This window comes from Leptosomus discolor, chromosome 18 (assembly GCF_034619465.1).
Source record: "Leptosomus discolor isolate bLepDis1 chromosome 18, bLepDis1.hap2, whole genome shotgun sequence".
Lineage (NCBI taxonomy): Eukaryota > Metazoa > Chordata > Aves > Leptosomiformes > Leptosomidae > Leptosomus > Leptosomus discolor.
In genome coordinates this window covers 6,750,829-6,767,374 of record NC_141408.1, presented here as the reverse complement: position 1 = coordinate 6,767,374, position 16,546 = coordinate 6,750,829, and the positions used below count along the sequence as shown (strand labels likewise).

The following is a 16,546-nucleotide window of genomic DNA, read 5'->3' as shown; positions in this document are numbered from 1 at the left end:
AATTTTTAAACTAGAAATAAAATAGAGTAGGAGACACGAGGAACATATGGACTTGGCTAAAAGAGCTGGAAAATTTCAACATATAATATACAAAAAAACCGTTTCAAAATCTTTGCACTCAGGTCTATACATATTGTACAGTGGGTCACATCCCCAGTCTGTATCAATGACTAGTAAGAAGATCTTTATATTATGTTCATTTACAACGTTCTGTCCCTCTTTCTCTGGTTTTTATTTAGTCTCACTCCGCTTATCGAGCTTCGATGTCCTTGAGGGTGTGAGAAGGCGGCCTCTCTCTCATCTCTGTTGACAGAGGAGTAGTCCTTCTGGGAGACCCAGGCCGAGGTCCCAGAGTAGAAATAAGCGGTGGAGGGGCACTGAGAGCTGCTGTGGGGGGAGTTTTATTGAGGATGCCATTTTGGTGTCCCGTCGGGGGACTGACTCTGGGGTAGTGCATGCTAGGAAGTCCTGGTGTGATTAGGCTTGGGTGAGGCAGGTGCCCATCCAAGGCGGCAGGGTGAACTGAGTGCAGGCGTGCATGTTCATAGTCTTCTCTGAGCATGTGCAACCGCTCCCTATCATCCAAGTGGTTGCCCCTCTCATGCTCACGCCGAGGGTCAACAGAGAGAGGGTGGTGGTGATGGTGGTGGTGATTGTAGTCGTGAGGCTCCCGATCCCTGAATGACCTGTCTGCTTCATATAATCTTGGCGTAGAAAGACGATGAAGGGGGTCATTTCTTAGCAAAAAGTCTCTGCCCAGGGGGTCTCTCCGATGAATATCTAGGTCTCTGTATGGATCTCTTAAGGGATCTCTCATTGGATCCCAGTGGAAAGAAGGATAGGGGAAACGTTCTCCACCAGGAATTGGGCTAATTCCCATAAAAGGGGTCATCATGCGAGTCCTATCCAGGCCACTGATGCTGTTCATGTGATGTATACCAGTTACACCTACAGTCATGGGCATAGACACTAAAGGACTCGGATGGACGCTAGATGTAGATATAGGTGGTGGCTGATCAGATGACCTATGAGTCTGAGGTCCCTCAGGTTGAACATCATGGTCTTCCTTTCGCTCCTCCTTCACTTTGACTTCATTGCTCTTCTTCGGATTATCATAAGCTGGCTCGTTCTTCCTCTCAGCCTCACGGTTTGAAGTACTATTAGGCCTGGTGCTCTCCACAACGGGGGGCCTAGCATAGGGTGAAGGAACCCTGGGCATTTGCTTAGACTCTTCCACCACTCGGCTTTCATGGCTCAGGCCTTCTTTCTCCAAAATATAGTTGTCCTTCACCTTGTGCTCTTCAACATTAATTTCCTTCCGAGATTCGGAGTGATCCCTCTCTCGTTCTTTGGGTTTCTCTTTTTCTCGAACCTCGGGATTCAGATGGCTTCTGATCTGCTCATTTGAGCTGCGATTATGTCCGAGGGAGTTCACTGGATGGATAGGTGCTGGCGAAGGATGGCTGGAGTGTCTTTTCTCAATGCTCTCCCTAAAAGAAAGAGAAGTGTAAAAATGAAGGCACAAGAAACTGGAAATAAAACAAAGCATCTAGGGTGTCTGACTGTACACTCATTTTTTGCAGAAAGCTAGTAACATGCACCAATAAATGCACTGTTCCTTTTGCACACCCAAAACACCAGAAGAACATCCCATCTCTAAACTAGGCCTATCTTATTATCTTGACCCAGAGGAAGATGATCCCCGAAGCTGCTTTGTGAATGATCTGATTGAGAGTGTGAGCACTGAAGTCCATAGAAGGCTCCCAATGGAATCTAGCTCTAGTACACATATTGCTAAGACAATGGCCTTAATTGTTTGCAAAGAAGAGAGAGAAAAATAAAACCATACTAATTTCATCCAAAAAAAATGAGGCATTACATCCAGATTACATAGTTAATAGTATTTTACCTGGTTCTTACATTAAGAATGACATTTTGTTCAACTGACTTTTAAAAACATTTCTAGACCTATGTACATTACTAATTTCTTATCTCTATTCACTGCAGTCTTCTAGCTTTACAATTTACTTCTCACAATTCAATTTACTTCTTAAAACTGAGAATAAAAACCTCTCAAGACACCGGTAGTGATGGTGACCATCTACCTCTCTGAACAGGCTGGCACTTCTCTAAGTGTGCAATGACCCTCAGTGCAAGTGGTTTTAATAGATTATGTGTTGACTGCCTCAGCAGAGGTCAGTCTACCCTATATGCCAATCATTCAGGGTAGCTCTGAAAACATCATCTCTCTGGAATCAGTTGCCCTTCAGATTACCAACCCCTTCCTATTTCTAGGGTAGAGCAAGCAGAGCAGGGACAGGGCCAATGCATCTCCCTGCCAATGCTAGGAAGTCTCAAAATGCTGTGAATTCATTCCATCTTTCAAACCTATTTATATTGCACAAAGGATTACAGAATTACTGTCTGGCAATGGACAGAAACCTAAATATGTGAATTAACATTCTGTGATTCTGTGTGGTTCTGTACCGATTATTTTCTGGAAGCAGTGTTGACCAGGAGTTGTTATGGGCAAAACTAAGGGAAAAAGTGTTCCTATTTAAAATGAATCAAATTTGTGAGGTAAATCTAATTCCTCAGTTCCAATGATTTTAACCTCTCACTAATTTCAGTTGATCTCAGAGTTGGAGTCTCTCCATAAAGACTGCTCCAGGGATTCAGTGTTGGACACGTGCTGTTTGCTGAGCATGGAAATTCTGCAGAGTGATGGACAATGCGCTGTCAAAGGCAAAAGTGAGGGACAAGCAGTGAGGCCCTCTGAAGACCCAAACAGCTCCAGTTTATATGGTTTCTCTTTGGGTGCTGCAGTCTCTGCTTAGCAATGTGTAACCTGAACAGGCTCGGGTGAGGACAGCAGGCTGATGAGCAATACTGGCTGGCTGCTGGGCAACTTGGAGGGCGATTTTGAAGTGGACAGTTGCTCCTTCACCTATGCAATTTCTGCCATCTACTTTTTTTCTCAGCTGAACTGCGTAGGATATCCACCTGTAGGTACTTTTGGATGGTGAAACTGCAGCAACGGCACAAAAAATATCTTTGAAAAGGAAACATTATTATAATCTCACCAGATGCATCTTTTGCTACACCTAGAGTGAATTGTTGAAACTGTCTTTTTATGGGCCATGTCTGAGAGACATCCAAGAGTCCAGAATGTGACTGTTAGAAAACATTTGTAAGATGGCGCATTTGATACTAGAACTGCCTGCCAATTAACCCCTTCGTATCAGGTTCTGTTTTGATGCACTGGGCCCTAAACAGTCTGGAAATTGTGTCCTGGCTCTAATTGCCCTCCTCTTACTTTCCACTGAAAGTTGAGGCATTTCATTTAACAGCTTCCAGATTTGGACAGTAAGACCAAGCGAAGGCACTCCAGTGAAGGGTTCTCAACATGAATATTCAATTCTTTCACTTTGTTGGGAAAGCACTGGCTTGTAGACTCCGCAATACCTAGTCTTTCATTTATTTTGCTCATGGGGCTGGTTCAGAGGGCACCCTTAATTGTTTTATTTCACTAGCACAGTTCATTGAGTCTTTTTGCTAATATTTAATCAATTTTCTATGTAATTCATGTATTTTAAATTATGCATAAAATTTAGAGAAAATAACAGGCATTTTCTGTAACTGAAGAAAAATATATGTGCAACCAAGAGAACGTATTCTTTTGCCAATTTCATCCTACTTCATTACAGGGATGGTATTATCTCAAGAGGCTATTGATTATATAGCTCACTTCAATGAACTACACGTAGTTCAGTGGTCAGAGAGGGACTCATTTTTTATCCTCAGATTTGTCAAGTGCTCCTAAGTTTAATAATATGGGAACAGGTCTAAGCCTCTGTCTCCACAAAGAAGAATCTTAAGATCACGTTCTCAAATGAACTTACTACTAAGCAAGGTGTGTTTTGAGGCTGTATGCTACACTGAAAGATACCGAGTATCTTCTGAGTGCTTTGCCTCATTTACATTGACAAAAAGATCAATAGATTCTCGTTTGGGGTTGGTTTTTTATGCTCTAGGATTACATACACTTAAATGTCATTATTAGGACAGAATTGCTCAATGACATCTTTTAAACAACATACCACTGACAAGGAACAAATCCTATTTCTCACAATAGCTACTTTTACTGATTTTTTTCCTAATGCTGGCCGGAGTAAGAGAGTCCTTAAAACAAAAAAAAACCCTCCACAACTGCAAATAAAGTTCCAGAAGGAAGTGAGGACTGCATCAGGACACTGCAACTCCCCAGCCAGCTCTGCACCTAGGACAGGTTCACAGACTGTAGCTTCATATTACCTAATCTATCTTGAGGGTTTACCTTATCTCAGTCTAGCTGGGGGCAGGCTGTGGTACACTGGCCATACAGCTTATCCAAGGACAGTGACCAGGGATTCACTGCACCCGACTCTAACTCCGATCTTAGATGGGGAAGAGCCAAGTTAAGAGGTACCTGTGAGGTACCTTTCCACTGATAACAGAAGAAATCTAGATGAATGCTTTTGGCTAGACAGCCCATTTGGGGACTGATAAAGTTAGACCCTTGATGACAGGATGATTTTGGTCATACCTCCAAGTGTGATTCCCAGTTCTTCCTGTTTGGGCAAATTAGCTTAAAATGAGTAACAGAAATTGGGACCTCAACTAGAAAGTACAGCTACATCCTCACCCCGCTGGGTGCCACTAAAGATAAAAGAATAGGTGTGAGAGGCTCACAAACTACTCCAGACATTATCTACATAGGGAGCACGTCTCCAGGAAGGGATTCTCAGCATCTTCTTATACAGGCAACAGTGTGAGCATGCTGCAAAGTAGAACTCTTCGAAACCACACAGATGGATGCACAGCAACACTAGATCGGTGAAAACATCATTGTACGGAACTGGTAACCATAATTGTGCAGAAGTATGAAGTATGAATGATGCTTACTTTTAAGCTCTCAAATTATTGAAAATAAATATGTTCTGAGCTATGATATGGAGTTCAGGCAATGCCAAAGCAGCTTGCAAGGAATGTATTTCGGAAAGGGATTTTCTTCAGCAGGAACACTTCATAAGAAAATGACAAAACAGCAACTGCAATAATCACATAATTCTAAAGACTACCCATATCATTAGTAACTAAAATGCTTTGCCATTCAAGCCAGTACAGTTACTCACATGCTTAAGCATTTTGCAGGACAGAATCCCCAATTTGTAACAAGCAATTTATTTTGAAGCATTAACACCAGACATGAAAATAATGAAGCTATGCTACCAAACAGAAAATATTCCAAATGGAAAATGTAGGTGAAAAAATCTGTAGTTTGACTTGCTCTTCACATTTTACAACAACATAGAAAAGCTCTTAAATGTATTTTTAGAATATCTAATGTGTTAGCATAACTTCTTTGAGAAAAGGCTACTAATGCGTATATTTGGGTTAGTGACAGAGAAGTCAGAAAAGCACATCTCCTAAATATTCTTTTATGTTAAAAAATTAGAAACAAATAGCCATTATGTAGTAAAGTAATGTGCAAACTTAACAGGAAAGCCATTAAGCCACAACTGAAAAAGCTGAAATCAGCCTCTCTACATTTTTCAAGGAAGGCATGACACTTGCTGAATGGCAAATTCTTGTAATTTGGTACTTAAATGTTAAGAGGAATTGTTACTGAGTTAACTGTATAACGGGAACAGTCCTGACAAAAAAAATATGACCAGGTTTTACTTTCCATTAACCCTTCCCAGCCTGGACATGTTAGCGTGCAAGTCCATGTAAAACACTGAATAAAAACTGTGCTTGAAAGAGTGTAACAGCAGTGCATGCGTGTGTGGATTTTTGAAGGGAATTAAGGTTCATTTAACAAACTGCATGCACTGACACTTACTGCGGTATCGGGACATGACATACCCAGTGCATTTTACAACTTTTTCAGTGGTCCCTCTGGTCAGTCCATTGTTGAAGAGGGAGGCAGTGTTGTTTATTTTGTAGACAAGGTCCAATTTACAAAGTTATTTAAGTATTTGGATGTGCAGATATGTGTCTGACGGACTTTGTAAACCTTTTTTTCATCCTGTCAGGCACCTATTTACACATTCAGTCTTCAAAAGACCTATGACAATGTGACCCACCAGGTAACAGAGCGTGTGGGTCTGATTCTGTTCTCACGTGACACTGCCTGAACTCTGCTCCAGCAGAGCTCCTTCTGATGAAGTGCGGTGCAAGTGAGAAGAGAAACAGATGCAGTAAGAAACACCTGAGGCAGAAACCTGTACCTTCCGTAGCGCCTCGCATCGTAGGCAGCAATGGTGTCAGCTCTCCAGGTGTCCCTCTGCTGAAGCTCTGGTTTAACAATGTGCCAGGCTGGGAAGGGTTAAAAGCGGAACAGAGCCCCAAGCTTTGAACTAGACAATTCTTGGAAGTGTTCTTTCGTACCTTTCTTTGTCATCTTTACTAACAGATGAGTCTCGTTTATCTACATCTCTATCTCTGTCATGAGCTGCAGCAGATGAACTGCGCTCCAGCTCTCCTGGCTTCAGCCAGGGCGGAGGGGTCGGGAACGAAGGAGGAGTTCGGTGCAGTCGGTTCCAGGGCTCGTGAGGGTTGCTAAAGCTCTGCATACTGGGGCCATCCTTGTGGCCGAACATTGAGTTGGGTGCTGAAATGGTGAAGTGGAAAACAAAAAGGTTTAAGAAAAAGGTATGCTCTAGTGAAGGTACTTACCAAAAAAACTTTTACAGCACTCAGAGTTAAAATGAATACATATTATTGGGAGCTGGAAAAGGAAAGGAAATTAACAGAGATTCATTAGAGGGTCTCATTCCTAAAAATGGGCAGGCATCTGACAGCTGTTTTAAGTGGAAAGGGAAATGCTGTGGATAAAATTGACAAGGGATGACGTAGTAAGATAAAAGTGACAATGATCCTCATTCCAAATATTTTGGAGACATCAGGAAATGACCATTATACGGACTATAAATAATGGAACTTGTAGCATTTGATCCTGAACCAAAGCAAAATAGTATGTGACCAAAATCATGCCAGATTTGAAGTATGGAGAAAGAGAGTGGTTTTTAAAAGGATGATCTTTTGTGACTGGCCAAATCTAGAGAAATGTTGATGATCCTGGACAAATAAATGCAAGTTAGTGATCTTTTTCAGGCACACATCCCGGATTACTGGTGAGAAAGGAAAAAAAAAATGTCCCCATCCACAGCTAGGGATGCTGCACACATTAGCTATTTTTGAACATGCAACAAAACTGTAAGAAGTTTCACAAACTCCTTAGACTGATAGGTTCTATATTCTTTTTTTTAACTGAACAATGTAATGGTGACATTTAGCACTATGTTGAACCCAAATAATAAGTAACTAATAGGAAGTAATTTACTGATGACTAAAAAATGCCGTTATTTAGAAGAAAAAGGTCGCTTTTCAAATTCCCATCTCTTAGTGGTATGTGGTCTAAGCAACTGGTAAAAAAGACATCAAACAGTCACCATCACTCAATATCCTGAATTACATGGCAAACAAGAATTCATAAACAAAGAGGTTACTCACTAACTGCCGGGTTCCCAAGTCCCCCAAAGGCGTTGCTACCCACTGCCGTGAGGCCGCTGAAGGAAGCCGGTCGGTTGAAGGGCTCTGCAAACCAACAGAAAGAGCTGAAGCTCACTGGCACCTCGGCAATGACGATGAAGCGTTAGTGTCTTATCCAGCCGCATTACGTCTGCCTGAAGGCTCAGTCTGTGCCCATCGCAGCTGAACACCATCCTCCCACAACCCAGCAGTGACTGTGAGCGGGTGGGACAGAAACAAAACTTTTTTTTTTTTTCTCCAGTGACTATGCATGGGATTGTCTAACTAGAAAAACTTTCTCTTCAAGGAAAAACAAGACCCTTCTCAGGAAATGTCCCTGGCTAGCGAGACTATTATTAACTCTGGCAACTGCGCTGTGAACACCTTCAGGCCATGTCTCCTAAACCACAGCCAGGATATAAATAAAATGTCCTATTATACTGATATGTCATGCTGACCTGAACATTTTGTAATTCTCTTGATATTTATTACTAATACTGTATGAAAAACTAGTATGGACTGAAAAATCCTGGAATAATTCTTTTTAGTTAATGCATAGTAGCTAACACATACAGGGTATAGGTAAGTCATATGAAGCAAGTTCACTTCTCGGTTTCTGTTGGAGAAGTCCAACAATTCTGATGAAACTACTTCTGACAAACACCAGCACAGAGAAAGAGAAGACCAAACCTAGCATTTTCTACAGGCAGCTACGTGCAGAGTGTCAAACCCACATTGCGAGTCTGCTGTATCAATTCAGTGACCCTCCCAAACCCTTCCCTATGCAAAACACAACACCAACTTAAGAGTCTTGATCTCGGATGCTCCTGTAGGCAGCAGACCACCTTATTACAACATCAGAAAGTTAGAAGGGAAATAACAACATTTGATAACCTGGGTGGTTCCATTTTTAAGTGTGTATCCATCAACGCTCACTAACAGACAAATTTGAGGCCAGATCACACGATTTTAAGGACATCTTTTGCACTCACTTAAATGGAAAAGCAAACATCTAATTCAGAGTTAGGAAAAGAAACATCTCCATGAACCAAAGCTTTAATGTTAAGGCATTTTTTTTGACTGGCCATAAACATGACTATGTTGAAACCTAACCAGCCCTCTCACTCTGCTTCTCTACTGTCCAGACCGTTTTCAGAAGTATTTCGAAACATGCTGTCAGTGATACTATCATGTGTGTTTAGAACTGCCACCTGGGTAGTGGCTACAATTAAATGGCTAAAACGTGCAATTTGTAAAGGTTAAGCAGGCAGGACACTCAAAGAGTCTTCACGTGGGAAACCTTCAATGGTCTCAATGGTCAGTGTGTGTTACTTCTGAGTTGTATTCACCGTTACTTGCAGAGAGAACGTACCTAAGTGAGCAGCTGGGTTGAGAAAGTTGCTGTGGTGAGGTGGTGGGCCGAAAGGGGTGCCGGCTGGATGACCCCCACCTGTCAAAACAAAGCAAAAGGGGTGAATTCCTAGCAAAAGCTCAGGAAGGGACTCACTGTGCTCTAGGCTCGACTGTCATTTCTTAAATGGCAGCTCACGTGAGCAGAGATTGCTGTACACTGGGGTGGGGGCTCTCAGGTTAGGATCCCATGCAAATAGCTGCTGCTTTTCTCAACAGAAATTCCCAGTCAGAGTCTAAGGGGCTGGGGAGGAAAGTTTCAGTACAGGAAAAAGAGCACGTAAAATACAGCTTTATTTCTAACACATCATCTCCATGATGCACCGGACATCACTGTGTGAAGAAATACTCCTCCATTTACTACCTGTGTGGCATTTAAGCAGGTTGGGCTTTTTTAAAAGCATATAGAATAACTTTAAAATATTTATCAAATAGACTAGTAGCCCCTGGCACGTCTTGCAGAGAGTTCATAAGCCAAAGCACACGGGAAATTTCCTTTTAACACGGCAAGGATTAACGTTTTAACGAGCATGCCACAAGAAGGCGATTTCACTTCTCAGTACTCACTGGCTGTGGAGAAGAGAGTCGAGGGCCGGGCCAGGTCATGGGGGTGGTGGATGGCTCCAAAAAGGCTGGGGCCTGGCGGCCTGCTCAGAAATTCAGGTTTCAGGCCAAAGTCCAGCTTGTGCGGATCAGACTGCATCTGTTTCTGAAATGCAAAAACAGGATTTGGGAGAGACTCTTTCAGTGCAAAAGGCACCTTCAGAGTGACGTGGGTATAGCAATTTATTCATACCAACCGATATTTTAACAAGAATATTAGTTTTGGGGACCCTGAGCATAGGTGCATGGCTGGCTTCCTGGAGGCAGAGGAAAATCTCAGGCTCTCAAAGCACATTTCCTGCAAATTTCAACAGTGTTCCCACATATGCTCACATCCATCCCTCTGCAGCAAAGCATTTCAGCACAGACCTGACTTAAAGAACAAACAAAAATCTTTGAAGAGGCCTCGGACACTTGCTTAGCTGTAAGAATAGGTCTGTCTTAAAATAATAAAAAAAAAGCCAAAGAGAAATGTTAGGTTGGACCTGATCCCAGGTGGGCAGGCGTGTTAAAAGCTGGGTGAAAGCATCAACTGTAACAGGCACAGCTGCCAGCTGAACCTCATCCCACCGCACACATCCCTTGCCAGATAGTTACAGCAGAGACAAGTCAATGGACACCAGAACCATTAATTTTAAATGTGAAGCTGCAATCCAGAAACACTGGATGCAGACTGTCTTTCAGTGCCTCTCAGACTGCAACTGAGCAAGCTAAAATGAATCAAATTACAGATGAAGCATATTCTAAAGAACCGATGAAGCCCCATTTTGACTGCTTGCACTGCAAATTCAGAGCAATGTATGCTGCTGTCTTTATTCACGTGGTATTAGAATCAGCAGGCTTTTTTAAGGTAAATTTGCTGAGATAATTGTATTGTAAATGATAAATGGATGAAGGATGGGCTCATCTTTGTGCCATGTACTCCTTTTAGTGGTCCTACTTCAATGATTTTATAGAACAAAGAGGAAAACCAAATTCCCAATCACCTGTGCTGCCAGAACTCCCTAAACACAGATTGCTGATTAATTGTGCAGGTCAGCTGAAAGGATTTACAAATGCGTAACACTGAACCAGTAGATCTTAACAGTAATTCTGGAGCGTGTTACGCTTTATAAATCAGTATTCAATACTGTACCAGCTCAGAGTACAGACTATCACAGTGATATAAATATGCATATTAAAAAGTTATGACCAAGTTAACGTGCATGCCTAGTAGCTGTTTTTCAAGTACTAATAATGTTTCTATGTAGCTATGACAACAAAAAAAAAGAAAAAAAAGAAAAAAGGCAAAAAAAGGCTGTATCAATGTTTTGAGATAATGGCCTGCAAGAATGGGGAAATGGAAAAGATGACCAAGTCAAGGTCATGTCTTTTACAAAAAGTAACACTGTAGTGCTTTAATAATTAAAACAAGTTCAGAAAATACAAATGCCTCAGCTGAAGCCCGTGTGCCAGATTTTTATGCTGTGAACTCTTTTTATTCCTCTTTTTAACAACCAAGTCATAAACCTCTGACAAGCATTACTCAGAACAGCAAAAGCTGGCTGAACCTTTAATTGCAGCCGTATGAACGGTGCTGTTCTACATAATGAAAAAATGACCTGTCTGAAGAGGAACAGGAGTATCATGGATGTGTTAAAAGATTTTTGAATGTGTTGGTTTACCTTAAAACAGTACCAAAGGAAACTGATCAGATTTATTTTATCCCCAGCTGCTGTTCAGGAGAGCACCCCTCTTGCTGATAATCCTTACAAATGTATTTGAAGTCCAGCGAATGTGTAACTCAGAGCCCACTAAAATCAATGGAAATGTCTGCAGTAATTTCACGGCATGTTAGATCAGGCCGTAAGACCTTTCCTAAAAGAGAGAGAGCCAATCACGGAGCATAAATTCTCTCTTGAATCCAAGCCTGTAACGCACTGGTCAGTCTAAGGAGGAGTGAAAAATTGCTTTGTGCCCAGAGCCGGTGTGCAATCCTGGCTTCATCTGAGGAATTCCCTGGGTGTGCAGACAGGTCACACAGGTCTTACTGCAGAGGTGTAGGCAGGCAAACAGCATCCACAGCTGCATCCAATTTTTCCTGGGGTCAGGAAGGTTGTGTTTTAACGTTTCCTATCGTGCCTGCTTCTTCAGGGTCTGCTGTTGCCCTCTGCAAGCAATTACGAGCAGCCCAGACAGTTACCCACTCTTCTGCACTTTGCCAGCAGTCCGGTGGCACTGCGTGCAAACCTGAAATCTCCGAGTAAGTGTATTTTCATTCCCTGCTCTACGGTCAGGCAGCGCCTTCAGCTTCTGCAGAAGAAAAGGCACCTGCACAGCCTCAGGCTGGAAGGAGACATCGTTCCGTATGTGCCTTCAGCCAGAGGTTCACACTTGGTGGCCGCACGCAGAGGGGAGGGCTTCGTTCTCATGGGGAGTATGACAGCCCATGGCGACATAAACCAACCTGCCTTACTGACTACAGACCACAGCTAATTTTTTGACTGAACTGAGATAGTGAAATACATTTCACAAATATTCTTGAAATTATCATCATGCACAGCCTCAAAAAGGAACATAATTTCCTGTACTTTTGGGCTTTATTCCTGTTTTTTAACATGCAAGATAGAAAAGTATTAGGTAGAAGAAATGGCTGCATGAAAATGGCATTTACTATGAGTTATAAATACACCAGTATGACCTCTCTCTGAATATCAAATCAAGGAAGATTCAAAGGACATAGATAGCATGGGAATAATAATTTCATTTCAAGAAAATACCTTTTCAATAAAATAAAAAAAAGACATATAACTCTCTAGGTCTATAATCTTGTCTTTTTAGATAATAGGAAGATGAATGAAGATCACTAGCAGGGGAAACATAAGGAAGCAGAGAAGAGAGATATGTCTGCTGCAGCAAATTAACCTGTCAACCTTGTTTAAAAGGGTTATTTTTAAACTCTATTAGCTGCGGGTTTTAGTAGCTGTTCAACATCTTCCTATTCTTGTAGCACCACCTTATACGATTCAATTGCATACACAGACTGCAAAGTGCTATGGACTCTTGTCAGTTTTACTTTCTAACGCAAGCTATTGACTCCTGAAGAACAGTGACCACCACCAACCTTTCCTGACTTACTGGAAAACTTCAGGAGCAACGCAGAATTTTTCAGTGACAAGTACAGTGAAAACATTATAAAGGGAAAGAAACCTTCTTCACTGAGTCAACAGGCAATGAAAACACAGTTCAAGTAAGAAAAGAAATACCCTAACTATTAAATGAATAAATTACTTGTTTTTCCCTGACGTTTGATTCAGGCGAGCCTAAACTGGCCCTAGCCCTTACCCTTGAAGTCTCAAGGCATGTAACAAAGAAACACTTCCACCCCTTCACCGGTGGTGCAACGAGACAGTGTCTGGATAACACCACTTCAGCTGAGAGGCTGGGCCTGCCTGACACACACAGGTGCCAACCTCCAGCTATGAGGTGGGTTGTGAAAAAAGGCTGATGGGAGCCTCTGCAGCCACATCGGATACAGCATCTTAGGGACAAAAGAAATCTTCCTGTGCCCTCTTCTGGCCATGAACATTAGTAAGAGGAATGGGATACACGTGCCCAGCTTCTTCTCCAGTCTTAAAAAAAATTAATCTTGATGTGTTTGTGTCCTCAGCCATAACTAAAAGCAATGTTGTAGCTCGCAGGCACACCCATTTAGCTCTTCCTAGCTACAAACCGGGTGTTACTGCCCAAGACCTGGTGTCCTTGCTCCGAGGCATCACAGACATTCCTTTGAGACTCTACTTTTAGGTTTTTAATTCCGATATGCCACCACTATGAAACGGAAGGTGATGCTATAATGCTACATATAGTTATTTTAACAAGGCATTAGCCATGGCATAGACCTGCTAACAGCGAGAGGCAGACTCTTCCTCTCACAGGTTTGCACTGTGCAACCCATCTCAAATTCAGGCGTGCCCAAAGACTGACCTTGACTTTCTGTTGGTGATGGTATATCTGCCAGGCGATGTGAACATGCATAGCACACCACTTTCCAGGTTTCTGGAAAAAACAAAGGGATACAACATGAATCAGTAACTTTCAAAAACCTGTGATGCTTTATTCTAGTTCTAGCAACTCTTCCCAACTCTTAGCCGTTTGTTTTGGTCTAGGGGACTCCCTACACCAAGACAACTGAAAGCAAAGGGTCTCCCTTCAGCGCCTTCCCTCTCTGTCCTCTTGGGAAACCAGGAATGCTCCTGGTCACCCTCCTCTGCAAAGAAACTCAGGCTTGTGTTTTACGCACTCTTGTAATCCTCTGATGCTACTGGCTGAGAATGCAGCTTGTCCTGCTGAAATCAATGAAACTGTCTTCCGGTTCGCAGCGGCTCTGCATAGCTGGACTGCTTCACAACTGTACACTGAGCCCATTTCTGAAAAGGCAGCTATTCTAAGACAAGCCTTTCCACAAAAAGATGAAAATGGAAGCACTTTAAAAGAGCACTCTGGTTTTCAAAATGAATCTGACTCCCTCATGTAATTGCTGGTCTGTACCTCCAAAACTTTGGCTCATAAATATACTGAAAAAATTGGAGGTCTGTCAATTCACTCTCTTTGGGAAGCCTCTTTGCACCCTTCCTGACACCACGCTTTAAGTCACGGGGAGGAGAGAGGAAGGAAAGAACCAGAGTGCTATTTGGGTTTTCTTGTTGATTGTGTATTCCATTTCCAGCACATCCGGAAATCTTGTCGGAAGAAGACTCATTCAGGATATACTTTATCCAGCTTTGTTATTTAGGGGTCTGTAGTTAACCACACAACTAATGATTCCTGCAGATTTAAAAAAAGTCATAGGAATTCAAGAAGCTCCTCGAGCTACTGATAACTTAAATGTTTCACTAACTATGGCATACAGTCTGCCTTCTATTTCTAGGTGTAGATCAATCAACAATTAAAACCACAAATCTCGCACACATACTCCCCTAAACTCAATCTTTTTGCTTATTCACAGCAACTGGCTGTGCTGGTGGTTTAATAAGTCCACTTCATTGGTTTGATCAAAATCTAGACCTTCTTGAGCACACTGAAAAAATTAGCAAAAAAATCCCCTTTTGGGTCACGGAAAAGACTGGATCTTTTGATCCTTATTCCTAAAATATTTTGTGTTCAAAATGGATTGTCTGTCTACTTGACAGTTAAGATACTTGGGTAGGAAGTACCCTACTGATTGACACTGAAAACACACAGTAAATAATAAAAAGAAAAGTCCTTCAGTCTGCAGTGAAATGACAGGGGATCACAGCCAGGGTAGGTCTGAAGGATGTGGCTCAGGAAGCCTTGTAAGCCAGCCTGCTAGAAGGATCACCAGTACTTAACCCTTAGTATCCATGCTAGGGAGTTGCACAAGAACAAAAGAAAACTTCCAGCTTTGAAACTGCGTATCTTCCTTGAGTGACCACCAGACGCAGGCCAGGAAGGACTGACCGTGCTGCGCAGCAAACACGGTGCAAAAGCCCCCGGACGAAACACGGCCCCGCTTTATAACCAGCGTGCTGCCCTGCCGCGGTGGGGACCGAGACAAGCTTGACAAACTGTATCACAAGAAGATTTCTTACCCTCAACATGGGCCTGAACGGATCTGTCAACTGTGAAAAAGAAATGACAGCTTGGTTACATGCCTGTCACTCAAACAATTGCTCTAATTAACAAATTTGTATTGCTTCATTAAGAGATGAAATTAAAATGTTATAATTTTACTTTCAAATGAAGCCCTTTCAGATAGTAATTAGTCCTGAGCCTCCATATTTGAGCTGGTCTCCCTCCCCCCATGGCTGTTGTACCTAAGTGTTGACAAGCAACTAAACAAGCCTCACACAGAGCGCTCTGTCCTCTGGCATCATCATTAATTTGTTGATTTAATGCTACAAAAATGGCTGGTTAACTACGCTGAAGAAAAACACAGCTCTATCCTTTGGGCAAACTTCTGTTCTCATCTTTCAAAGCTGTTCAGCTCACGACAAGCCTGGATAGCGGACAGGGCCCCCTCGCCACAGGCTTGATCCCACGAACTGGGTTGGAACGGGCTGGAATGGTGTTTCAGATGTGCCCCTGCAAACCAGTGACTGTGTCTGCTGAGCGGCTGCGGCATTAGGCCCCTGACTTGTACATTCAAACAGCCATTACTGACTGACTGCTTGCCTGATGTGCTCTCCGTCACAAATGGGCTCTGCCTTAAATATTTTTCACACTGCGACAGATGTTGGTAAACAAGGGGTGTACAAACCCCAAATTTTTCCTTTTTTTTTTTTTTTTTTTTTTTTGTGTGGCCTGGTTTTTATTGGGTAGATTATTTTCTTATTCTCCTTTTTTGCTCACATTTCATCAGTTAATGCCGGAAAAGAAATTCCATTTATTGGGTACTTCTAATTTGTTTTGGATTTTCTTTTTTGAAATGCAATACTAAAGGAGATTTATAGGTGTAAGAGGTACCTTGCAGATGCAGTGATGGCACAATACATCATCCCGAAATAATCAAAACTACACTACAAGTTGAAAGGGAGCATAAAGCTAAATGGCTTAATGATGGCAGGCTCTAGTTATCTTTTCAATTAGATGGAATAAACAGGAATGAAAAACCACGGTTCCTTTTGGTATGCAGCTCAACTACAGCACCAATTCAGAGCAAACCAAAGTACTGGAACTCAGCATAACCCAAAGAGAACAGCTCTGCTGTAATTAAAATTTTAGCTGTAGCATAGCATGGATTTTTAAGGAAAGCTTCCCATTGCTTTTGTCAGGGAGTTCTGCTAAACACATGACTGCATGATGCTCTTCACTGCAAACAACGTCCATTAATTCAAACATGCAAACAACCCCTGGGCATTCGCACAGAACAGAGACAGGCTGAGACAAAGTGCTGAGACAATAAATGCTGTTCACATACGCTAGAACTCAAAAATCCAGAGGCGCCAAGTGATCAATA

At 42.2% G+C, this 16,546-nt stretch overlaps 1 protein-coding gene across 4 annotated transcripts in view; it reads right to left on the bottom strand.

The window, feature by feature from the left end:
• Window positions 1-250: 250 nt before the first annotated feature.
• The window catches only part of AUTS2 (activator of transcription and developmental regulator AUTS2), a 785,815-nt gene continuing 769,519 nt past the window's right edge, over window positions 251-16,546 (bottom strand). For all 4 annotated transcript variants that reach the window (XM_086475189.1, XM_086475190.1, XM_086475191.1 and 1 more), the window contains 7 exons: window positions 15,180-15,209; window positions 13,555-13,626; window positions 9,553-9,694; window positions 8,948-9,025; window positions 7,558-7,641; window positions 6,433-6,655; window positions 251-1,490 (listed from right to left, as the gene is read on the bottom strand). In XM_086475189.1, the coding sequence (XP_086331315.1) occupies window positions 251-1,490; window positions 6,433-6,655; window positions 7,558-7,641; window positions 8,948-9,025; window positions 9,553-9,694; window positions 13,555-13,626; window positions 15,180-15,209 (1,869 nt within the window). The remainder of the gene's footprint in view (window positions 1,491-6,432; window positions 6,656-7,557; window positions 7,642-8,947; window positions 9,026-9,552; window positions 9,695-13,554; window positions 13,627-15,179; window positions 15,210-16,546) is intronic.